This window comes from Nomascus leucogenys, chromosome 7b (genome assembly GCF_006542625.1).
Source record: "Nomascus leucogenys isolate Asia chromosome 7b, Asia_NLE_v1, whole genome shotgun sequence".
In the NCBI taxonomy this organism is placed as follows: Eukaryota; Metazoa; Chordata; class Mammalia; order Primates; family Hylobatidae; genus Nomascus; species Nomascus leucogenys.
The window spans coordinates 93,130,795-93,158,154 of NC_044387.1; the positions used below are offsets into that span (position 1 = coordinate 93,130,795).

Below are 27,360 nucleotides of genomic sequence, written 5' to 3' on the forward strand. Positions count from 1 at the left end.
AACCATTTTGTGGATAGGGAAAAGGAAAATGTATTCATTCAATATTTATTGAGTATCTAAGATACACTGTATTGAAAAAAATTATCTGAAACCATGTTTTTCCTCTGCCCTCACACCACAACAATCATCAACATAGAAGACATCTGTGACGAAATGTGGGGTGTAGTTTTCCACACACACACCAAGTGGTAGACACCAGCTAGATGTCCTTCAATTCAATTCCGAACCTGTCTACCTGGTGATAATGTCAGATCCCACAGGTAGAAGGCTCAGTCCTCAAAACTGTGCCCCGTCTCCCAGATAGCCACAGGGCTAGGCCTCTGGAACCTCTGACTGACCGGCTTCAAGTGGGGTTCCCATGACCCCCTGTTTGGGTTCAATTAATTTTCTGGAACAGCTCACAGAACTCAGGGAAACATTTATTTAGTGGTTTGTTATAAAGCAAGCTTGTCCAATCCGTGGCTCACATGTGGCTCAGGACAACTTTGAATGTGGCCCAACACAAATTCGTAAACTTTCTTAAAATATTATGAGATTTTTTTGCAATTTTTTTTTTAGCTCATCGGCTATCGTTTGTGTTAGTGTATTTTATGTGTGGCCCAATATAATTCTTCTTCCAATGTGACCCAGGGAATCCAAAAAATTGGACACCCCTGTTATAAAGGATTTTGCAAAGGATACAGATGCAGAGATGTACAGGGCAAGGTGTGAGGGAATGGGTGTAGAACTTCCATGCCCTCCCAGGGTGTGTCACTCTCCAGGGACCTCCACATCTTCAGCTATCCAAAAGCTTCCAGGATCCAGTCCTCTTGGGTTTTTATGGAAGCTTCATGACATCAGTATTCCTTCCCCCAGGATATAGGGCAGGACCCTTCCTGGGAAGGACTTTAGAACCACAATCAGAAAGGTGGGGGAAGATTAGAGTCCTGCCTTGGGACAGGTAAAAAGAGGATAGGAGAAAGATTCTGTTTCCTAAGGCCTAACACGACCAACATTATAACAAAAGACTGTAAGGCTATGGGAGTTATGAGCCAGGAACCATGGACAAAAACCAACATGTATCATAAGACCACTTGCACCAAGCACTATGCTATGGAAATAAAAATGAACAAGACATGTCCCCTGACCTCAAGGAGCTCAGATTCTGTGAGAATCTGTAATAGTTTTTTAACCTCCAATAAAAACTATGAGTCAAAAGCTTCGATTGGTAGAATGAAGAGAGTTGATTGAACAGAAGCCTGGAGAGAGGTGAAGGTTATTCATCCAGGGCATCTGCAGAAAGAGCTTTTGGTTCTGAGGGCCCAGCTGAGGCTGAAGGGTTATCTATTTATTGTGCTCCCCATATTCACAAATATATTTTCTTCAGCATTGCTGTGGAGTGAATTGTGATTCCCCAAAGTCATATGCTGAAGGCCTAATCCCAGTGTGACTGTACTTGGAGATTGGGGCATTAAGAATACAACTCCGGGCTGGGCGCGATGGCTCACGCTTGTAATCCCAGCACTTTGGGAGGCCAAGGTGGGCGGATCACGAGGTCAGGAGATCAAGACCCCGGTGAAACCCCGTCTCTACTAAAAATCCAAAAAAATTAGCCGGGTGTGGTGGTGGCGCCTGTAGTCCCAGCTACTCAGAGAGGCTGAGGCAGAAGAATGGCGTGAACCTGGGAGGCGGAGCTTGCAGTGAGCCGAGATTGCACCACTGCACTCCAGCCTGGGCAACAGAGCAAGACTCCATCCCCCCCAAAAAAAAAAATAACTCGGGTGTCGAATGAGGTCATACAGGCAGACCCCTAATCCCATAGGTGTCCTAGAAACTTTTCTCTCTCTGCCCATGCACACACACAGAGGAAAGAACATTTGAGGACACAGAGAGAAGGCTGCCGTCTGTGAGCCAGAAAGAAGGACCTCACCAGAAATTAACCCCATGGTGCCTTGATCTTGGAGTCCAGTATACAGAACTGTGAGAAATAAATGTCTGTTGTTTAAGCACCCAATCTGTGGTATTTTGTCATGGCAGCCCCAGCTGACTAATAAAAGCATCAGTTCTCACGCCTGTAGTCCCAGCACTTTGGGAGGCCGAGGCAGGTGGATCACGAGGTCAGAAGTTCAAGACCAGCCTGGCCAACATGGTGAAACTGCGTCTCTACTAAAAATACAAAAAAAAAAGTAGCTAGGCATGGTGGTGCACACCTGTGATCCCAGCTACTCAGGAGGCTGAGGCAGGAGAATTGCTTGAACTGAGACCTGGGAGGCAGAGGTTGCAGTGAGCCAAGATCATGCCACTGCACTCCAGCCTGGGCTACAGAGTGAGACTCCATCTCAAAAAAAAAAAAAAAAAAAAAAAAAAGCCATCAGTTCTTCCACTTGGTCTTAGGAATAGCAAAGCACACAGTAGCTATGATCCAGAGATGAAGTGTGCAGAGAGAATCGGGGATCAAGGAGATCCTCAATACTGGTCCAGATATGGAACCATGGAATTCATGCTGGATAGAGATGGAACAGACATCCAGAGAAAATGCTGGATTGGAAGAAAATGGAGAAGACAATGTAATGACAGCAAAAGGTAAAGGAACAGACGGAAGTCGATGATAGAAAACTGTGGCCTAAGATTCAGACACTAGTACTATTATTTCTGTATAATGGACAGTTTAGGGTGAGGGCAAGCACAAGATGTGGGTCTGAGAATAGGTGACTGCAGTGTATGAAAGTAACTGTTACTGAAGTCAAGGAAACAAAGTTTTAAGATGAGTTACTTAAGTAGATTTTTAAATAACTCAGGCCCCAATATCCTCCATTGAAAAGATAGAACAACCAGTACATTGATAAACAACAGTGGTGGAGGTAGGTGGAGATACACAGCTGGGTGCATAAGTGATTTGGTTTGGATCAGTTTGGTTTATAACTTTAAAATAATCACCTGAAAGTAGCAAAAGGATCCTCCTTTCCTGGTTGAAAAAGATAATGGAACGTGGAAGAATCTGAGTGGTTTCCTCAGAAAATGCTTTAAGAGGGGTTGTGAGTTATGTCCTCTGAAGGGGAGGGTGGGAAGAGTAAGAAGTGGGGAAGAAAGGGTCTGTGGCTTACCTTCTGTTATCCCTAACTCCCTAATCTAAAAAATGAAGATAAATTTTAGAGCAAAGCTGCTCTGCTTCCTATTTGTGGGTTCTATGAAATGCCCCTTTCTGCTTTAATCAGTTTAAGTAAGCCTGTGTTCCTTGTTTAAGAAAAGAAAAAAAAGTTAATTTCTAATTGAGAAACTAAAAATTATTTGAAACTCATTGTCAGAGAAAACAGCCCAATGAAAGAAAGTGAAAAGGCATGTTGGATTCTGCTCTGCTGATGCCTAGTCTTGGCATTCTATTGAGAGTTCATTTTTGTTAGAAACCATAACAAGCTCCTGTCCATGCGATTATTAGTCTGAGGAGCCCACTGCCCAGAGGGCATAAGTTCCAGGTGCCATGGACTGGTTTGGCTTTTCCATGTGGGCAACTCGCCCAAGATAACTTGATAATATCAGAACCATTTGAGACATTTCACGATGCTTCTAGTGATATTTTTAAGTTACATTTCATGAGAATTCAACAGAACCATGAAGTGAAAATAGAAAACATTTCTTAATACAAAATGAGCACAAATAAATGAAGAGTATATTTATGGCCAATAGTATAATGTATTGCTAGATTTTCCAAAGAAATCCCCTTAATGTTTAAAAACTACAGCAAAATTAATTACATATACACATATATGCATATATCTATCTATATATATATATATACATATGTGTATACTACGTATGTGTGTTTATTCACATATACATATGTATAGTTCTATAAGCCAAAAGTATTCATTATATAAATATAGATTAGAAACTAGTAAAAAAGTGAGGAAAAATGAAGTCCTAGAAGTATGGGGTGAGATTTTTCAATATATACTTTCATGTTAAGTATTTTACCTGTGAATGTATTGCTTATCTTCCAAAGAGGAAAATGAAAGCATTTAAATATTATAGTCACTAAAGGAAAAAAGATGAGATGAGAGATCAGAGCTTGTTTTAGCGTTTTTGGTTTCCTCTGGATTCATGATTCACATGATTGCATAGTTTAGCTTTTTTTTTTTTTTTTTTTAAGAGGCTACTCAAGCAGGGATTGTTGTTTTCATTGCTTGGCTGAGTGTTTGGTCAGTTGTTTAGTTTTGAGTTGTGTTTTCATAATAAAGAACCATCTCAGGATTGATTATTCCATGCCTTTTTATTCCTCATTCCCAAGACTACACCTTCCCTTCCTGCCTCTTTATCTATATATAAATATTATTCCTCTAATTCAAGTTCCAGGATCTTCCCTTTCAGAATTTTGTATGTCTCTAATTAACGTTCCAAGATCTTCCCTTTCAGAATTTTTATGTCATTTGTCTCAATCCCCTAAAATAAAGGAGCCCTATTTGGAGACATTATCGCCCCATGTGAAAACTTACTATATCCCTGCTTATACTACAACCTACAAGACTCTAAGGACTGCACCCTATATTTCCAATAGTACTTCTTTGTACCACATTTGTATTACATTTTTTTTGTTCATGGAATAGTCAAAGAGAAGCATTGCATTTCTAGTATTGACTTTGCTTGGTATCAGTTTTATTAACTAATGTTTTAATCACTTTTAATGTGTATTTTTTTATTCTCACCTTAATCATGGTAGTAGAAAAAGTAGTCTCAGACTCAAAAATAAGGATTTGGTCTAGCACAAGTTTTGAGAATCAGTCAGAATTTACAGGCTGAATGATCTTTATAAAGTTATAACAAATCCTTCCTGGGAGAGTAGCCTTGGTAAAACACTAGCAATGCAGGACTTGTCTGTGCGAAGAGAGTGGAAAAAATCAGCGTCATGTCTATCTCCATTGCAGCACGCCGACCCACTGCAGTCCCTTCCATAGGTGAACTTTATCAAGTGTGAAAAGCATCCCAAGACCATGGGAGACACATCATTAGCAGGGAAAATATATATCTTTGCTGCAGCTCAAGGAGATGCAGCCCATTTAAATGAAGATAAAGAGGGCCAAACAAAAGAATTACAATGGAAAATTTGTTGCTGGACTGTCAGTAGAAGAGACATAATGCTGCCCTTTATCATTACTTGTCATGCCAGTGACAGACTATAAAACTCATACTGCTCCACGATTCTGTACTCGTCACTTTCTGAGCCAACTTTTGCCTTGGCAGATGCTTGGCATGTTTTAGACATATGATTTATTGCCTCATTTAATCAAGCTTGCACAGGCAACAATGATCTATATTTTTGTAAATTACAAATTAGCCAACTTTCACTTATTCTTAGTGACAGAAGTGATATATACATATATGTATGCATGTGTATGTGTGTGTATATATATGCATGTGTGTGTATGTATTCTCTGAAGAACACCATTTATTTATTGCTTGGTAAAAAAAAAATTTAAATAATGACTTCTATTCCTTCTGCCTGCCCAAGAAAAGGAAATTTATGCAATACTGTAGAATAGAAATGCAGTCATCCTGCATCATTGTTTTTCAGTGTTTATTGTCTTGGAAAAAAAAACAGCCTAAGCAGATTCAGTACTAATAAACAGCCCTGCTGTGGAGGTTATTGGCAATTTAAAGGCCATATTACTTCATTTTGCTTTCCATTTTGCAAATACATTTTACACTCTTTTGGGAATTCCTTCTAAAATTTGGGGGAGCTCTGGCTTGACAGTGAAAGGGAACCATTACTCAGCAAATAAGAAAAATGTCCTGGAAATAATATTACCCATTTAAAAATGACTCCTTGGGCATTGATTAAGTTGAAACGAAGCGCATGTAGGCAATGCTAGTTTGTTGTCTTACCTAGGGAGAGAAATCATTTTCTAGAGTTCAGTAGTAAATAGGCAATTCATTTTGACATAACGAGGAAGAGTGCTGTTAACAGCCAGAGGTCACAAAAAGCAGAGATGAAAAAGACCTATTAGATCATTTTCTCCATTCCCTGGAGAAGAGGGCCAAATTATATTTCATAGTGCTTTTTCCAGTTTAGCTTTCAATTACTCAAGCAAGGGCTTTCACCACTTCAGACTTTTTCCAGGATCTTTATCTTGCCTCATGACCCCAGCCTTCCTAGATACATTGACAAAGTACGAATCTTCGTCAGAATCAACCCTGCAGGTGATCACAAAAGTACTCTGTGTTCACAATTAGACCAGTATGTCTCAGAACTCATTTTCTTTTCTCCTTCAATGAATTTCAAAATCATTTCCTTAGTAATAACCCCTTTTGTCGTTCCCTACTCTACCTCTGTGTTCTGTGTTCTTATCACGTCCCTTTCACTCTGAGTCTAAACGAGAGCTATTTCTTGGAAGAATAATCTGAAACAAATTCCTGCCATTTCCAAAGGCAAATGATCATTCAGAGGAATGCTGTTTGGACAGTTTACCAAGAACATCTCGAATGAATGAAAAAGAGAAATGAGTTCAAGAGAGAATGAGAAAAGCTGAAGTGGAGACTGCGAGTTTAGAAAACTCCTTCACAAAATCCCTCGCAAAATGGAGTAGGTAAATGAGACAGAAGCTGGAGCAAGGTGGAGAACAAAGAAGGTTTGCTTTCTAGGAGACAGAGATTGCAACACTTTTATTTGAAGACGGAATGTCTCAGTAGAAATACCGAAAATGAGGATGCAGGGAAGAGATGGGACACCTATAGGAGCCATGTTCTTAAGCAGACAAGAAAGGATGAGATCCTGTACACGAATAGAGAGGGCGGCCTTGTGTGGGTGCAGGGATGACTCGTTCATTTTAACAAGAAAAAAGGGAGAGCATATGAAGAGAGGTGCTTATGGGCTTATGGTTTGGCAATTTGGTGGTGTGACTGGTGACCTCAGCTCTCTTTCAAAAAAGAACCGAATGGATTTTATGGCCTTTAACATCCGCTTGGCTACTGCAGGTTTTCTGACTTCCATAGCAAATGAAGACAAAGTTTTCAGTCTCTTCTTTTTTGAAATAATTTATTTTTAATTTTTGTGGTTATATAGTAGGTATATATATTTACAGGGTACACAAGATGTTTTTTGATACAGGCATGCAATGTGTAATAATCACATGGAAATGGAGTATCCATCCCCTCAAGCATTTCTCCTTTGTGTTACAAACCATCCAATTACATTCTCTGTTATTTTTAAATGTGCAATTAAATTATTATTGACTATAGATTAATCTGCATAGGCTCATACCCTATGATGCACTACTTTTACCTCCAGGAGTATCTCCTAAAGAAAATTACAGATTCAGAAAACATTATTCACAAAAATATAAATTGTATAAAATTTATAATATCAATGCTGTGTACATGTAAACAATGTAAATCTTAAACAATAAGGAAAAGTTATGACATACTTAAAATAATACATATGATTTTATATAAAATATATAATACCATGGAAATTTTCAATGTTAGATTTAAAAGAACAAGTACACTTTGAATATAAACCTACACAAAACAGGAAAATATGAACAGTGATTGAACAGTGATTGACTTTGAGTGGTAAAACTCAGTGATTTTTTCCCCGTCTTTCCAGTTTCCTATATTTTCCAGGTCTTCTATAATAATTATATAATATTTTATAAGCACCTTATTCCCTGTATTAAGTCTCTTTCTACTTAGAAAATTCCTGATGAATACATTTGGGTTCCAGTTTGTTGGTTTGGTTCTGTTTTATTTTCTCCTGACACATAGTCCCTGGTGTTTACTGAGTACTTACAATATTCCAGGCACTGTTTTGCTGTGTGGTCTTAGGCAAATTTCTTAAACTTTCTGACCTTCATTTTCCTCATTTGTAAGTAAGAATAATTTTCATCATCTATAAGATGAGGATTAAATAAGTTAATACATGAATATACCCAAGAATCATGTCTGACAATATCATAAGCACTCAACACATATAGACACATTTATTATTATGTCCATATATTACTTTGTCATATTTTGCTGCTTATGCTGTTGGTTCTTTTCATCCAAGAATCTAAGACGCATTTTTGGTCCCCTTAATACTTTCTTTTATAAATTTTAAACCGAGACAATTCTTACATGGTTCTTTTCCTTTTCATGATTTAATAGCATTGTCAAGAAATGGGGCAATGCCTTGAGAGGACACATCTTTAGCAGGTCAATTTTATCAACAAGGGCAGACAGCCCATTTCCTGCATATTTCCTTCTATATTGCAGTACAAGAATATTATTAAGAACTGGGAGTTTCCGTAGCCTTGGGAATAGGACCAATTCCCAGATATTTAATTTAGTTCTGGTGTCATCTAAATTGAAATTTTGTCATAGCATTTTTCTCACAGTAACTGTTTAGAGGAATTCTTTTCCAATTTGTCTTTATTTATTGTGAAGTCAGGCCAAACCCCACAGGTCCTCACGGCTGCTCTTGTTAGCAGTTATTGGTGACATTAAATCACTAACACACATTATTTTGAGATTGGAGACCCTATCACTCAACCCATGTAGTGCCCTCTCCCATTATTTGGGTAAATTCTTCTGAAAAAAACTGAAGAAAAATAATATGGCCATTAGCATGCGTGAGTCAGATACTTTTAAACTGGAAAGCAATGCAGAAATGAAAGTACTTTCAGGAAGGGAAGAGAAGAGATTTTATTGCTCCCATATGATATCTGTGCTGCTATATGGCACCTAAGAGTTTTTGTTTTTCTCTTTTTTTATTTGGAGACAGAGTCTTGCTCTGTCCCGCAGGTTGGCGCTATGGATCTCCGCTCACTGCAACCTCCGCCTCCCTGGTTGAAGCAATTATCCTGCCTCAGCCTCCCGAGTAGCTGGGATTAGGCGAACGCCGCTATGCCCGGCTAATTTTTTGTATTTTAGTAGAGACGGGGTTTCAACTGTGTTGCTCAGGCTGGTCTGTAATTCCTGAGCTCAGGCCATCCGCCTGCCTCAGCCTCCCAAAGTGCTCGGGTTACAGGCTTGAGCCACCACGCCACCACGCCCGGCCTATTTTTTCGTTTCTTTTTCTGAGACAGGGTCTCGCCCTGTCGCCCAGGCTGAATCACGCGATCTCAGCTCACTGCAACCTCAGCCTTCCGGGTTCAGATTCTCATGTCTCAGCCTCCCGTGTAGCTGGGACTACAGGCACGCACCACCACGCCCTGTTAATTTTTGTATTTTTAGTAGAGACAGGGTTTCGCCAAGTTGGCCAGGTAGATCTCGAACTCCTGACCTCAGGTGATCCGCCAGCCTCGACCTCCCCAAGTGCTGAGATTACAGACATGAGCCACCATACCTGGCCATTTTTGTTTGTTTTTTGTCTCTCCTGAATTATATACTTTTCTTTACTAGCTAAAGATTAATTTTTCTCTTTCTCAGAAATCCTGGCTTTGATTTTTTAAATTACTTTGGAATTTTTAAAAATAGCTCCGAATGAATCTGTAAGTCCCTTAAGTTCAGTGGTGGGTTCTGTGCAGCTTGCTGATTTATACGTGCAGCGTTGGGTTTTACTGGGGGCCTGTGACTTCCCCTTACTAATAATTTCCTTGATGTGGCTCATATTCACTTATAATCGTTTAGGTCCATAGTTCTCATTCCTCATTCTGGTTTTGTCTTAGAAAAACAAGTAACAGAAAATGATTATTTTTATGGGAAAAAATTACTCTTAGTCCCAGTTTTTAGAGATGATCATGGATACGGTTTGGCTCTGGGTCCCCACCCAAATCTCATGTCAAATTATAATCCCCAATGTTGGAGGTAGGGCCTGGTAAGAGGTGACTGAATCTCAGAGGTGGATTTTTCATGAATGGTTTAGCACCATGCCTTGGTGCTGTTCTCATGATAGTGAGATCTCATGGGTTGTTTAAAAGTGTGTAGCACCTTCCACCTCACTCTCTCTCTCTTGCTCCTACTCTGGCCACGCGATGTGTGTGCACCTGCATCACCTTCTGCTGTGATTAAGTTTCCTGAGGCTTCCCTAGCCACGCTTCTTGTATAGCCTATGGAACTGTGAGCCAATTAAACCTCTTTTCTTTATAAATTACCGAGTCTCCAGTACTTCTTTATAGCAAGGCAAGAACAGACTAAGTCATTACGTCAAATCGTCTCCCAAAAGGTTACTTATCCAAGCTATGAATATGCATGTACAGGTAAAAATAACCATCAGTTAACAGTAAAACAGCTTAAAAACTACATAACCTGATGTTTGGCAAAATACAATAAGAAGGTGGTGAAGTAGTTGGAGATTTGTGAAATTTATAAATAGGATTTTGCCTCTAAAGGCTTTAGAGAGAAAAAGCACAAATATACTGGTTCTTTTGATGATTTTTCTTTGTTAAACTAATTTTTAAAGTAGTTTCTTCATATCTCAAGACAAACAATCTTGTAAAATGTTCATTTCTGACAGTCTTAAAGATTAAAGGGACTACTGAAAGATAAGAAGTGAGTTTTCTTAGAAGAATGAGAAGAAGATAAGATATTTAATAGATACATTGGTAAATACGGGGGATTAGCTAACATAATTAAGTTGAATGTTATTCAGCTCCCTGATATCCGATATGATTGATAATGAAAGGAAGGCTAAGAGCGGGCAGAGATCTCAATAGTCGCTAGATGCAAAGAGCAGACCACACAGCTAAGATGAGAAGAGATGAGTTATGCAGAGAAGAATTGGCACAGACATATGCATGTCCGATGTTAAGAACTCTATAATCACATGGATTTAGACTGGAAGCTAGGAAGTTTTCAAACAAGGTATTCTTGATTAACCTATACTGCAGTGGGGGGGAAAATTACAAGGTCAGGACGTTTTTCTTGTTAATAACTTTGGTCCCGACACTTTAATATCTATGCATGCTATTTGCTTATTTTGACAGCTACTATGTTCTATATTGAAAGCATTTGTCATTGTCAATAATCAGACTTTTCTGTCTGTATAGAATATTGGGTATTTAGTGGACTGGGAAGAGTTGTTTGGGGGAAATTTTTATAGCAGATAGTTCTCAAAATTTTTGCTGGAGATTTCCTCCACATTCAACCAAAATTTATCTACATATACATTTTACAAAAAGAGTCAAAAGGACGTTAAAACTGAGTAGACAGCCTTGTGCAGTGTTGCTGGGAATGTAAAATGGTGCAGTCACTATGAAAAATAGTATGGTGGTTCCTCAAGAAATTAACAATAGAACTACCATTTGATCCAGCTATTCCTCTTCTGCGTATATGCCAAAACAACAACAACTGAAAGCAGTCTCTTGAAGAGATATTTGTACACCCATGTTCACAGCAGCATTATCCACAACAGCCAAAAGGTGAAAGCAACCAAAATGCCCACCAACTGATGAATGGATAAACAACATGTGGTATATAAATACAATGGAATATTCATTCAGCCTTAAAAGAAAGATAATTCCGACACATACTACAACATGGATGAACCTTGAGGACATTGCACTGAGACAAGTAAGCCAGTCACATGAAGACAAACTGTATGATACCACAGATATGAGTTATCTGGAGTAGTCAAACCTACAAAAGCAGAAGGTATAATGGTGGTTGCCTGAAGCTGGGGGGAGAGGGAAATGGAGAGTTGTAATGGTTTTAATTTTGCAAAATGAAAAAGTTATGGAGGGTAATTGCTCAACAATGTGAATATGCTTAACACTACTGAACACTTAAAAATGATTAAGAAAGCACTTTTTTTTATTATTACTATTATACTTTAAGTTTTAGGGTACATGAGCACAATGTACAGGTTTGTTACATACGTATACATGTGCCATGTTGGTGTGCTGCACCCATTAACTCATCATTTAGCATTAGGTATATCTCCTAATGCTATCCCTCCCCACTTCCCCCACCCCACAACAGGCCCCGGTGTGTGATGTTCCCCTTCCTGTGTCCATGTGTTCTCATTGTTCAATTCCCACCTATGAGTGAGAACATGCGATGTTTGGTTTTTTGTCCTTGCAATAGTTTACTGAGAATGATGGTTTCCAGTTTCATCCGTGTCCCTACAAAGGACATGAACTCATCATTTTTTATGGCTGCATAGTATTCCATGGTGTATATGTGCCACATTTTCTTAATCCAGTCTATCGTTGTTGGACATTTGGGTTGGTTCCAAGTCTTTGCTATTGTGAATAGTGCCGCAATAAACATACCTGGGCATGTGTCTTTATAGCAGCATGATTTATAGTCCTTTGGGTATATACCCAGTAATGGGATGGCTGGGTCAAATGGTATTTCTAGTTCTAGATCCCTGAGGAATCGCCACACTGACTTCCACAATGGTTGAACTAGTTTACAGTCCCACCAACAGTGTAAAAGTGTTCCTATTTCTCCACAACCTCTCCAGCACCTGTTGTTTCCTGACTTTTTAAAGATCGCCATTCTAACTGGTGTGAGATGGTATCTCATTGTGGTTTTGATTTGCATTTCTCTGATGGCCAGTGATGATGAGCATTTTTTCATGTGTTTTTTGGCTGCATAAATATCTTCTTTTGAGAAGTGTCTGTTCATGTCCTTTGCCCACTTTTTGATGGGGTTGTTTGTTTTTTTCTTGTAAATTTGTTTGAGTACATTGTAGATTCTGGATATTAGCCCTTTGTCAGATGAGTAGGTTGCAAAAATTTTCTCCCATTTTGTGGGTTGCCTCTTCACTCTGATGGTAGTTTCTTTTGCTGTGCAGAAGCTCTTTAGTTTAATTAGATCCCATTTGTCAATTTTGGCTTTTGTTGCCATCGCTTTTGGTGGTTTAGACATGAAGTCCTTGCCCATGCCTATGTCCTGAATGGTATTGCCTTTTTATGGTTTTAGGTCTAACATGTAAGTCTTTAATCCATCTCGAATTAATTTTTGTATAAAGTGTAAGGGAGGGATCCAGTTTCAGCTTTCTCCATATGGCTAGCCAGTTTTCCCAGCACCATTTATTAAATAGGGAATCCTTTCCCCATTGTTTGTTTTTGTCAGGTTTGTCAAAGATCAGATAGTTGTAGATATGCGGCATTATTTCTGAGGGCTCTGTTTTGATCCATTGATCTATGTCTCTGTTGTGGTACCAGTATCATGCTGTTTTGGTTACTGTAGCCTTGTAGTATGGTTTGAAGTCAGGTAGCGTGATGCCTCCAGCTTTGTTCTTTTGTCTTAGGATTGACTTGACGATGCGGGCTCTTTTTTGGTTCCATATGAACTTTAAAGTAGTTTTTTCCAATTCTGTGAAGAAAGTCATTGGTAGCTTGATGGGGATAGAAAGCACATTTTATATTACATGTATTTTACCACAGTTTTTTTTAACAACAACAACAAAGAAAACCTGAATGGGTGAAATGAAGAAGTGATCTAAAAGAAGTTAGAGATTTGTTCTCCTATGTCAACATTGACGATTCAAATGTTATCTGTATAGAGTTTTTTTCTTTAAAAAACTATGTTATATGGTATATTTTCCTAGAATTAAACTACTTTGTAACAGTTACTGAGTAAAGCCTTAATAGTGTCTTTGGCAAAATTCTTAAATTATTTTTTGGGGTCAAATAGTAGAATACTGAACCACCAACTTTGTGTAATGCTGATGATAAGATATTTACATTTGGGCATTTGAACTGAATTATCAAGTACTTTGCACAAATAAAGTTTGTAATCTATATAGCCTGTTCTTTTGCAATACATAGAATGTTTAAATGTAATAAAAGTACTGAATGATTAAAAATCAGAGACATTTCCATTGTTATGAAAATGGATTGATTATGGTAAGTTCAAAACAGCAACAGTATTTCATAGACAGACCTCTGAGTTTTAACCATTTTCTGTTTACATCTTTCTTTTTCTTTGAGGTAAAAGTTATGTGATTGGAAAAAAAAGATATAGATAAAATAATTTGGAATTATAGTTAATTTTATATTGCCTGATTTGGAGAAAATACAAAGTTCTTATTCTAGATTCATGTAAACAGAACAATTGTAAACTATAAATTCTACTCAGATTACTTCATTTTCATTTAATCTCAGAAGACCTTTCATTACAACTATTTTTGAAAAATATAAAATGCTTAGGAAAAAATATATAATTGAAACATCAGACAAAACCAGTTCTTAAATAGTTCTTAAAAAAATACTGTGGAAAGGGAAAAATAAAATTCAAATATTTCCTTTCTAACTGAGTATGCATTACCTTTTCAAAATGGAAATAATGATGTAATGAATGTACAAATCAAATTTGTAATTAATTAGCTGAAATAAAAGCTTCATTGCAGATATGCTACATTTTTTGTATAGGTGGTGTTTAGCCTATTACCAAAATGTCAAATATTTTGTGTAAAATAATCTATTATTTGCCTCTTCCCAAATGCATTCTAAGAGTAGATGCTCTATTGATACACAAGATGACAAAACAAATAAATCTTTTAACTATAGCTCTCTCTCTCCCCCTGTCTCTTACACATTGTCTTTTTTCTGAAAAAGGTCTTAACTTCTTTATGCATGGTGGCACCAGTAATCTTTTTTTTCATTTCAGAGACCTTATCTATAAGGTATTGCCCACATAACTTTGATATATGAGCCTTTTATAGAAAGAAGAACACACCCATGCACAATCCCAAACCTGGGAAAAAGCTTTCCACAAGGCACACAGGGCACTAGGTCTGGGGCTGTTTACTACTCCATAACTCCATAAAGGGCCATGCCATGGTGAATAAATAGGTGCTGTGTTCTAGACTAAGACTTGGTGTTTTGTTTCTTTTTTGTTTCTAATATTTTCTCCAGAACTATTATACATTCAAAGCTATCCTGAAAATATATACAGTTGCCCCTTGAACAACAGGGGTTTCAACTGTGCAGGTCTCCTTATGCATGGATTTTCTTCTGTCTCTGCCACCCCTGAGACAGCAAGACCAACTCCACTGCTTCTTCCTTCTCCTCAGCCTACTCAACGTGATGATAAGGATGATGACCTTCATGATGATCCACTTCCACTTAATAACAGCAAATATATTTTTCCACTGAATTGGTTGCCATGTTTCCTAAGTGTCAGGATTCCCTTTCCACTTCTTTTTATCCTTATAACTTATTTATTGAAAAAAATCAAGCCCTTGGTCTTGAGGAATTTCCCATCATTTGGATTTTGCCCATTGTATTCCTGCTGTGTCATTTAACATATTCTCCAATCCCTTTGTATCCCATACATCTGTAGTTATGTGGCAGGCCAAGTATCACTAACAGCTGAACCGGCAGGCCTCCGTAACAACAGTTTCAGCACTAGCTAAGTGGTTAAGTTAAATAATAAAGCTGAAAGAGCCGGTGCTTTTATACAAAGGCTGGAATGTAACAAAACCTCACCAAGAGTTTTGCCTAGGCCTTTCTTGGGCCTTGAAGCACGACAAGATAATAAAAGAATTCTTAATAGGACCTGTGTAGGATTAAACAAGTTTTTATTGGGGTTCTGAAGAAACTCCCCAGACCTCCACAAACAAGTTGTACTGAGAGTCTAAAGGAACTCTTCAAACTTCCATGATTTAACAGGAGACAAGATAAGGGGGCCGGGTGCAGTGGCTCACACCTGTAATCCCAGCACTTTGGGAGGCTGAGGTGAGTGTATCGCTTGAGGTCAGGAGTTTGAGACCAGCCTGGCCAACATGTTGAAACCCCATCTCTACTAAAAATTAAATAAAATAAAATTAGCCTGGCATGGTGGTGCATGGTTGTAGTCCCAGCTACTCGGGAGGCTAAGGCAGGAGAATCACCTGAACCTGGGAGGTGGAGGCTGCAGTGAGCTGAGATCACACCACACACAACAGAGTGAGACTCCGTCTCAAGAAAACAAACAAACAAACAAACGGGTAATCACTCCCAGCACCTGGAACCATCTAGATTAAGTAAATTTACTGAAGCTCCAGAGGAAGGTCTTCAAAATTCAGACCTTAGTTATAGATTAGAAGAAGTTAATCACTTACGTTTTTAGACGAATGCACACTGACATGTAGACATGTAGCTCAGATGGTATGTAAGCTCTGAAAAACTTTGTAATTTTGAGTTGGTCTGGCAATATTTTCTAGGCCTGGTTACAGATTGTACCGAATTACAGGAATAAACCCTCTTCTTTCCCAGTTCATCTGGGTCTCGTTATTGGGCAGAAAGAATAAACAGCCCGATCCTTGGACTGTTCTGGGAACAGTTAGACCTAAAGCTGGGGTCCCCAACCCCTAGGCAGCAGACCAGTACCCATGTGTGGCCTGTTAGGAACCTGGCCACAGCAGGAGGTGAGCAGCAGGTGAGTAAGCATTACCACCTGAGCTCTGCCTCCTGTCAGATCAGCAGTGCCATTAGATTCTTGTAGGAGCCGAACTCTATTGTGAACTACACATGTGAGGGATCTAGATTGCGTGCTCCTTGTGAGAATCTAATGCCTGGTGATCTGAGGTAAGATAGTCTCATCCTGAAACCATCCCTCCCCAGTCCCCATGGAAAAATTGTCTTCCATGTAACTGGCCCCTGTGCCAAAAAGGTTGGGGACCACTTATCTAAAGAAATGATTAAATTCAGATTCAATGCATTTTACAAGAATACTTCATAGGTGGTGATGTGTCTTCCTATCAGGAAAACATAATAAGTGATTATCACTCCTTGTGTGATGTTAGCAGCCTGTAATGGTTTGATCCATTAATTCATTAGGAATTGTAAAATGGTGACATTCTATCTTTTCTTCTTTTTATATTAGCAAAAATATATTTTAGCTATTTATTTAATTTTTTTCCCAGCTATTTCCCAAATAACTTGTGATGCTTTGCATATTCAAAGAATAGAAATAAGACATCCAGAGATAGAACCAGCTGAAATCATACTAGAAGCAATTAAACATGGTTTCAATAATTCTGTTCCTTTCTTAGATGGACTTTTTTGTGCTCCAGAGATAATTGTGAAATGGCTATAGTCAAATGCTATCAAAAGGGACTGATTTAGTGTATTCTACTAGGACACGAAGAGATTGACAATTTTCTGGAATTTAACTAGAGACTTAAAATATTTATGTTTCTCCAGTATAAAGAATATAGAAAATGTCTTTATAGGCCTGCTAAGTAGAAAGTTATCCTTAACATTTCCACTTGCAGTCAAAATATATACATGACATATGCCAAGTAGATTAAAAAATTTAAGAATATCTTATATTCTCTAGTTGTAAAGTATTCCTATCACTCTGGTAAAAACCTCAAAATACCCAGAATAAGAGTTGCACTTAATAGCATATTCTTGTTGTGTAAGGATTAACTGGCAAATTTTAGATATGTTTGTTTCTGTGTATTTATAATCCATTACATTTCAGAACTCATAGCTAAGTATCACCCATAATAACTAGCACATATTCTGCATGATCTTATGGCAATTAGCCAACACCAAAGTATAAACATCAAAGAAATTTCATCACCATAGGTGTGTACTTAAACATAGAAATCCATATCTCCAGATCAATAGTGTATACTGGCCCCTCTTGCTCTCCCCTTGAGATGTAAATTAGGAAATTCAAAGGAAACAAAAAGAACTAAGCAACCAGTGGCTGGTCCTGCATACCAGCTGCTGAGACTGGGGCAGCGGTTGGCATGACCTTTAGTGAGTCTTCCACTTAGCAATGTCCTGGCCAGGCTTTCTAATACTGATGGTCACTAGCTTGTCTGCCCCCTTGGGAACAATCCCTCAAAGCTTTCTAAACTGTGACTGCATTTTTCTGACATAATAAGCATAACTTATTGAACAGATTTAAATCTTTGATGAACTAACAGTGCTTCAAAGTCATTATTCTGACATTAGTGGCAGTCTCATAGACAGTGAACTGTACAAGATCAGATGGATCCCACAGTGACCAGAGAAAAAGCCCTGGAGTTTGTTTTTTGACTGGCCCTGTGATACATATTCACTTTATTTTGATTTGTCTCTTTCAAAAGTGAGACATAGCCAAAAGAAAACACCAAAATACCAACCACTGGGATGCTTTTAAAAGGAAAAACTAAGGATTTGAGAGGACTGGATCTACTCAGTAAGTGAAATATCACAAGGGAAATTATAGAATTAGAAATCTAGAAGGAATAATTGAGATGAGCTAGTCACACACCCTTAATCTTATAGCTGAGGAAAATGAGGTCATATGGTGTGAAGTCACACAGCCAGTCAGCAACAGGACTAGGACTCATTTCTTTGACTCTTTTGACTATGCAGAGTGCTGAAGGTTAGCATTTTTGGTGTTTAGTTGCTTCCCTAAACACTAAATTCACTAATGAACGGTTATTCTCCATATAAATGTATGGCACATGAGTGAAATCTCTGAAAAAAAGAGGAAAATATATTCTCCAAAACTGCTAAATTTGGTATTCCCAGTAACATGATGTCAAAATTTCATTGGAATACAACTTTTCATCTCATTATTCCCTCACAGAGACACAATAAACCCTGGCAAAAACTGCTATTTTTGAAGTTGTATTCATTTTTCCATATCATCAGGATATACTGGCGCTCAGTGGATTTTAACAGTAATTTATTCACTGGTTGTCTGGACCATGGACCAAAAAAATTATACAGAGTTTTGCAAATGTCTCAAAGTCACTAGGCAGATCTGCCTGGCTTATAAATAAAACCTGTAAATTTCCTTGGTATTATTTAAAATTAAAGAAGTTCAAAAGTGATCTTCAAAAATGCATTACTTGAATTAAAATAATAGAAATTTATGTTTAAAATCACGTTAATAATATTTTAGAAATGAATCTAAACCCTCTCCAGAGAACCCTTGACTAAAATATGGTCTTTTGTCTGACATTTGCTTCAAAATAAGAGAAATGGGGGGAGTAAATTGGCAAATAGATGGGGCACAACTGATCATGGGTTAATGGCTGTTGGGGCTGGATGAAGGATATTTTTTAAAATAGGAGTAATAGTATCTAATTTTATATATGTTCAAAATTCTCCATAATATAAGTTTTAAAATAAGAAAAAAAGAGAAATGAATCTAAACTCTGTTCATGCCAAAGAAAGGCAAAATGTTTTTAATTTAAAGCCATCTCTACCATCTTCAGTAAATCCCTTGTATAAGAGTTTAATTTGCTAATTAGTCTGATGATACCTGCCTTCATCATGAGTTATGGGTAATTGGATGTTACAATGAACTACTAAGAGAGAAAGGACCCCTCAAAGTGCAGTCAACCAGATCATTATCTGAGGCAGAGCAAGCTAATTATCACCATAAAGTTCAAACTAGAAGAACTGATCTAAACATCTAATGGACACTATTGAAGGATCAAACCCCTTATGCTTAGTGAATTCACACTATACAATATTTTTAGTAAATTAAAGTGGGCTTTGATATAGGAAAAATATGCACTATCAGAAAATTGTGTGCAGAAAAATAAAAAACATGTAGAGACAGTCCTCACTGAGTTCTAGAGAATTTCCTATAAACCAAAGAATACGAAAGTCTAAATCCAAAGTTGGGACAACCATTCTCAGGTGACTTAACCCTTTGACTCTCACTTTGGAAGATCTGGGAAGTTAGAATATTCTAGAACAATTTCCTGTAATGGAGCTATAGGAAATTACTCATTTCTCCTCCTCTCTCCCAAGAGAGGCCCCTTTAGTCCTTGGGTGTCAGGGAGGAAAAACGTAAATGCATCTTGAACTGCTGAGGTGGTACTCATAGTGTGACATTTGACAAATGAATAATGAAGGGGAAAAACATATTTTAGTGGGCCTAACAAATACTGATGATCTGTGTTTAGTCCCCAGTGACTGTTGAGACACTATTTCCATGAGACAATATCTTCTGCGGTCCAAACAACCAATTTACAATTAAACATATAGAATGCCACTTGCTTGTAAATTGATGATATGGAAAGATTTCAATGCCTAAATAAATTACAGTAATGAGATTATAAAGTTTTCTTAAATATTTATTACTGTGCATAATCGTGACAGCATGTGGCCCTTTCAAGATACTGACACATAATGGCGTCCTTGTATTGGGCACTCATCACTTAGTCATTGCCTTTGATTGTGCAGAGGTGTCATTTGTGTTTTCTTTAGTCCCCTGACAAGAGTGTAAAGCTGCAGTCTTACACACAGGCAGTGTGTTGTATAGCCCATAGAATCTTTCTTTGCAGCTTGCACACAGTGGAGAAGGGAGGCCATCGTGTTGGGGAGCACTGAGCAGAGGGGCAGGAGCAAAGAGGCACACAGTAGAATTTGCCTCCTGGTTGAGATAGCACAATACTGCTTGTATACTCATATTTGTTAGTCCGTGGCTTGCTGAAACTGCTTCTTTTAATTTGCAAGATATACAAGATGATGAATTACCAAAATCTCACCAGGAAAAAGAAAATTCTCAATTTTTTGTCGTTCGGGCTCAGCATTCAAAGGCATTTCTTCAGATAAAAATGCTGTTTTTATTCATACATACAAGTGACTTACTAGTCTTCGATTATTGGCTTAATACATAAATGTTTGTTGAATGAACACTGACGAGTCTCACTCAAGCCTAATTCAAAGCTTGACTGTCCACCACATTCTAGAAGGAAAAAACAATCCCCTAAATCCTTTATGTTTTATAGGTGAGACTATTCAGGCTTCGAGAGTTTGCATGACCTACTCATATGTATCACCATTGTAGACCTCCCTCCCAGGCCTACTCTGATTCCGATCCTGGAAAAAGAGTTTGCTTTTCATAGTCTTATCTTCATATCCTTGTTACTTACATGAAGAACAAAATAGAGGGGAACATATTTTGAGCTAAAACACTCTCGTGGAAAATCCCATCTGTATTTGTTTGTTTGTTTTTGTTTTTGTTTTTTTGAGACACAGTCTCACTCTATTGCCCAGGCTGGAGTGCAGCGGTGTGATCTCAGCTCACTGCAACCTCTGCCTCCCGGGTTCAAGCAATTCTCCTGCCTCAGTCTCCCAAGTATCTGGGATTACAGGTGCCTGCCACCACGCCCGGCTAATTTTTGTATTTTTAGTAAAGACTGGGTGTCACCATGTTGGTCAGGCTGGTCTTGAACTCCTGACATCACGTGTTCCACCCACCTCTGCCTCCCAAAGTGCTGGGATTACAGGCATGAGCCACCATGCCCTGCTCCATCTGCATTCTTTTATAGTGAAAATTAGAAAGCCAAATATTGTTTTCATTGACCCATTTGTGAAGTATAGAACAGTCAATAAAAAGGGAAATTAAGATTTTATAAAACTACACTAGTTAATAAGAAATGAGAATGAACCTGTGTGCACAGAGAAACTCCAACACAGAGTAATTCTGACATCTGTTACATTGGATAGCAGGAAGGAATCACAAATCCTACATGAATCCCTATTGCTACAGATCATGCAAAGAGACTTAATAATATTGCCTTTGATTGAAGACATGCAGAGAACGTTTGAAAAGTGAAAAATACAGAGCATACAGCATCCTAAGGTTCCACTTCAATGAATACTAGACTGTACCTGTCAGAGATTCCAATAAAACCCTCATAATGTCTTAGATATGGCAGAATGAAAGCAGAGGATATAAAGTATGTAAGTACATAACCCCAGAAAGGCAGCAAATGCTCTTATTTGATGTAATAAGAACTGAGAGCTTGATGCATTTTGTCACAGACAATAGGAAATATTTTATTCTGTGAATAAATTATCGGATTTGATTTTGTTTCCACTATTTGTTTTTAATTAGGCAGGAAACATTTCCAAATTTAAATAGCTAAGAAATATTTCCGAATCTTTAATAGGTAAGTTCCAAACTACTGTATAGTATTTCATCTGCAGCCAGTCACCTTTCCACTTCAAATCAGAAGCCAGATGCTAAACTTGCTTGCTAGTTTGCTATTAACTTGTGAGGGAAAAAATCTGTTTGGTTCTTGTTGATATGACAGATATTTATCTTTCATGTTGTTTTACGTACATTATTTTCAATACACAAAATACTAGGCAAAGCCTTGCTGTAAAGAGCTCTTTTGTTGGAAAGAGCCCATTTCCAGGATTTTCATCTGACTTTACCCAGAAGGACCAGAAGGCAGAAGCCCATCTTTGGAGCGTTGGCTAGGATGACACGCTGGGGCTATCAGCCAGCAGTAACTGCGTAACAGACCTCTGGCATGTCAGTGACTTTTGTGTTCAAAAAAGGGCAATATTTGCAACTTACAAAGCATTCTGGAAAGTGTAAGATCTAAAAATCTTATTAGGATCTCCCATCTAGATGAGGAGACAAGAATGTTACCTCAGGATTCATCAGTCACATACTCTCTATGCACAAACAACTGTGAATAATTCAGCTGCAACTAATGTTTTGCGGTTTTTCTGTGCATTCTCTACTTCCTACTTAGAACACTTGAAGGATAAATTGGAAGAATACATGGCCAGATTTTCCAAAGTGAGGATTGTTCGCACCAAGAAAAGAGAAGGACTCATCCGGACCCGTCTCCTGGGAGCATCTATGGCCAGAGGAGAAGTCCTGACGTTCCTGGACTCCCACTGCGAGGTCAATGTGAACTGGCTGCCTCCACTCCTCAGTGAGTACATGTTGCTACGCACCATCCTGGGATGCCTCAGGGAGAGTGAGCAGTTTGCTTCTATTTAGTTTGCAATCAACAAACGCTAGAGGTCCCTTCTACAAGTTTTCCAGTAGAAGCCTTGAATTTTATATTTACCACTGCTGAAAACAGTTTTCTAGGTAACAGTTTTAGGCAGTATTCTAGGTAATGCCATAAAATTGGCATTTTAAGTAATACCAACTTCAATCTAACTTACAGTTTAAAAAAGGTTTCATGTATCTTAGATATCCTCCTTTAGTGTAGTCAAATTCAAAGAAAAAAGTATTCCAAAACTCTTTTATAGTCCTGTAACTACAGCAAGATTAAAATACACACACACACACACATACACACACACACATTGAACAAGTATTACAGGATTATTAAGAAAAGAGGAAGGAAAATTATTCATCCCCAGAATACAGTTAAAGTGTAAGCACCTTGACATTTTCTAGGATTTACAATGCCGTTTCTTTTCTGTTATTCTCTCCACTTCTGGCACCATCCTATAGCCCTAAATATACAGTTCCCTGTATTTACATAGATTCCTTCCAACACAGTGCAGCTGTCCAGGTGCTATGTCTTAAATGCTCACAATATGGCTAAGCTGAGGGAAAGAAGATTATGTCATAACACACTTGAACTGTTAGAAACACAAAAGAACTGAAAGTAATTTAAGCTAGAAAACATACGTGTGGTTCAGTTCAAGCTTCATTACTTTTGTTTTAAAATGAAGTAAAATATAAAGTCCAGTTGATGTACCCTAAAACTTAAAGTATAATAATAGTAAAATAAAATTAAATAAAATTAAAAAAAAGAAATAAATTGTCAGCTCGAAAAAAAAAAAAAAAAAACCCTCCTTCTAAAAAGTTCTCGGTGCACACATCGTGTTCTCCTTTCTGACTTTGCTAAATCAACTTTTATTGTAAAAATATCCCTGACCTTGGAACTAAAGTCACTAGCAACTGCCTTCACAATAGCTGTCTCAGAAAGAACAATTTGCTATTGACTACTGTGTAGGTTTTCAGCAAGAACCAGCAAAGCTCCATTAGTAAAAGATGTGGGGGGGGGGGGAGGGGATCAATTGAAACTGTGTAGGATTTAAAACAGGAAACAACCAGCACCCAACACCCTCCACCACATTGCCCAGCCACATACCCCTGCACAGGTGACTGCCCAGTTATCCTAATCAACCGAATGTTTCGGTGCCCCTGCAGTCAGAGACTCCTCTGAGCCTTTAATTAGAAGTACCTTGTCCAAGGACACAGCAGTTTAGAGCTTCATCAGCAGTAGTGAGATTCCCTCAAACAGAATTTGACCTATATGGTGTTGAATACTCAAGGAAGTCAGCAAAAGGCCTAATTTATTTATGAACCAAAGCAAATCCCTAAATGCCAATTATTGAGTCTCTGATTGTTCACTATGAATCTAACTAAAAAGAAGAAGATAGAAAAAAAAGAGTAAGAGAAACCCACAACCCACATTTTCCCATTAAAGTATTTCATTTCCTGTAGTCCTGATGGATAAGAAATGATTCAAGCTCAGCATCACTATCTTTCTTATTTTCCTCTATCAGTGTCTTGACACATCATCCAAAATGAGAAAACAGGCAGAGCCACACAGTTTCTTGGCTCATTTTTCACCTTGGGATTATACCTGAATTTCAATTTCCCATTAAGTCTGTTTGTTTGATCCCTGGAAATTGAAATGTAGGCACAAGCCTTGGATGAAAAATTAGTCATGCTGCTTTCAACCTAAGCTAGTACAGCTGGATAAGAGTGAAAAGGAAATTTGAAGGAAAAGTTGACAGTTACTTTAACAGACACATTCTCTTTGGGTCACCTTGGGACTCCTTGATGGTCAAGGAACTTGTAAATCAACCTGATTCTGAATTTGATTGAAGAAAGTCACTGAAACGTTAGTACTAAAATACCTGCAGGGATGAGAGAAAAAATATTGTGGACCCAGCAACGATGGTCTCCTCTGTCAAAGACATCTCTGGGGAAATACCATTCAGTAAAACCCATTATATGGCTTGCCCTGGTAAAAAAACAAATGCTTAGCCATCCCTTGGTGCAGATTAACTAGAAATGGTGCTGGGGGGTCTCTTCATCTACTAATTAAACTAAAGTAAGACAGAGCCCAGCTCTGGCTTTCTGTGGCTTACCAGGGCCATGCTCTAAAATCGCACCCTTTCCACACTCCAGTATCCTGCATTCCCCTTCTCCTGTTTTATTTTTTTCCCATCTCATTTATCACCTTTTAAAACACTATATAATTTAGTTATTTATTATGTTTATTAATTGTCTTTGCTTCATTCCTGAAGACAGAAATTTTTGTGATGTTATTCATCATGGTATCCCCAGAACCTAGAAAAAGTGACTAGCACATAATTTCTAATCAATAAATAATTGCTGAAATATGAAAAGAATGACTGGATGGATAAATGGATGGATGGATGGATGGATGGATGGATGGATGGATGGATGGATGGATGGATGTACGGACAGACAGATGGATGGATGGATGGATGGAAAGGCATATAGACCTAGAGGTGAAAGTTTTCACAAAATTCTGTGGTTTCCATCCCCTGTTTCATCAGTGTCATCGAAATACAGCCACTTATTATTATAACCAGTAAAACCTTATGCTTTTTATCCCATGCTTAAGAGAAACTTCTGAAGCAAACGGACAGTTTCCTTACTGCAGGAACTTTATCCCCAACACAAATTACATTTACTCCACAAACTCTGGGGAAACAAAATATGTTATGGAAATAACCAAACTTTGTAATTGTGCTAAATGATATCTGTTGTTTATTTGTTTATTGTCACATCTAAAGGTCTTCTGAATAACAAGAAGTTCTGCCTATTAGACAGCATTGGTCTGTTACAATAAATATTAACTAAATTCACATTCTTGGAAAGAAAGATACCTCACAGATAGCTATTCTAGCTAAACCAAAGGATGCAAATGCCAGTGCCCTGTGCTAGCTGTTAATGTCATCACAATAACCATAGCCACATAGGAAAGGAAGATGCTGGAACTGAAAAAAAACAAATCACCTCTCTGCTACCATGAGAAGCACAATGGAACACTCGAAAGGTCAGGTTTAAAATTGGATTGTTAAGCAGAGGTTGCATCTTGGTTATTGCTCTCAAAAGCTGCATAACCCTTGATAAGTTATTTAATTTCTCTAATCTTACCTTCCCCGTACATAAATTGGGGATGACAATAATAGTTACCCTACAGGGTTTCTAAGAGTATTAGGAATAGCATGAGAATAAATCACTTAGTAGTTGCTCAAGAATTTAAGAGTAGCAGAAGTAATCGCAGTAGTATAATATCACCTAATACTTTTTCGAATATGATGAGGGAAGAAAATGTATAGCTTTGATCAACAGAGTTTAGCTTCAAGAACAGTGGCAAAATAGGACTTGGAAAAAATCTCTGGCAAACCTGAGAGCAAAGATTTCTATGTATGATCTGTCAGCATTTATAGGGGAGCAGCCACCATGATTGTTATGAGATTAGATGGTACAAAAACCGTGAAGTTAAATATTTACTTTTTGGAACCTCCAGAAAGCAGGCCAGTATTTTCTCAGCAGGTTCCAGCAGTATGCTTGAAAGAACACAAGTACTGTTTATACTCTGCGCATGTTGGATGCACAATAAAATGACAGATTGGGGACAGGTCAGAGCAAAAATGTGACAGAGGTAGAGCTAAATGGACTTCTGCCAGTCTCTCTGGGACATAACTTTCTTAAAGGAAAATACAACAACTCCAATTGGACCTAATCGCTGTCCCATCACGTTAAGTCCAGAATTCAGAGATTCCTGAAAAGTGCTCTAAGGACGACAGGAAGCCAAGGCTGCAAGCGTTATGCATTAGTGGAGGACTATGGGCTTCTCTTTGCTGAAAAATGATAGATGACCTAGGCAGGCATGTCACTTCCTATTTTGTGCTTTCATTTTTCAGACCAAATTGCACTAAACCACAAAACCATCGTGTGTCCCATGATCGATGTCATTGACCACAATCACTTTGGGTATGAGGCACAAGCTGGAGATGCCATGCGAGGAGCCTTCGACTGGGAAATGTACTACAAAAGAATCCCCATCCCTCCAGAGCTCCAGAGGGCAGATCCCAGCGACCCTTTTGAGTGAGTAGCAGCCAAGGGCGGGGCCAATGGGGTGAGGGCAGGTAACTCATTGCAGTGTCAAACCTGGGCTCAAGAAGACAATTATCTCTAACAAAATGGAATAAAACAGGTGGCAACAATATGCAAAACATCAGAGAAAGGTCAGACCTACACCCTGTAGAAAATTACAAGCTGTGCTGAATTCATGGATCACCCCTTCTTAAACTTTGCTAAGCATGAAACTATACAGATGAAAGAACCAGGAAAATGCATAAACAGAAAATACATAGAGAAGGAAGCCATGTTCCCTTCTTAGATGCTTTCTTATTTTCAGTTGTCTCTGTTCTTTTGACTTTTCCCTAAAGGATTACTGAAAACAACTATTTTGTTTTTCTTTTATTAGAAATTGATATAAAATATGAACCAGTGTTTAAACCTACTTTCTACACCCTGTCGAAATTGTCTACCTATAACGGAAGGGTGCTCCTGAGCAGGTGTTCCCACAACTGAAACAGGGGAAATTCAATCAAAATGATATATCCAGAGTCAATTATCTTTGATAATCCTGTCCCTAATTTAAGTACATACTGTACAGAGAAGAATGTACAGCAATGATCTAATGATTAATCTCTACCAAATGACATCCTATTTTTTCAGTGTGGACATGAGAAGTAT

The 27,360-nt window shown here is 38.1% G+C and overlaps 1 protein-coding gene across 2 annotated transcripts in view; it reads left to right on the plus strand.

The window, feature by feature from the left end:
* The window catches only part of GALNTL6 (polypeptide N-acetylgalactosaminyltransferase like 6), a 1,250,255-nt gene that overhangs the window by 982,964 nt on the left and 239,931 nt on the right, over positions 1 to 27,360 (plus strand). For both annotated transcript variants that reach the window (XM_003257974.4, XM_012507976.2), the window contains 2 exons: positions 22,337 to 22,522; positions 26,523 to 26,706. In XM_003257974.4, the coding sequence (XP_003258022.2) occupies positions 22,337 to 22,522; positions 26,523 to 26,706 (370 nt within the window). The remainder of the gene's footprint in view (positions 1 to 22,336; positions 22,523 to 26,522; positions 26,707 to 27,360) is intronic.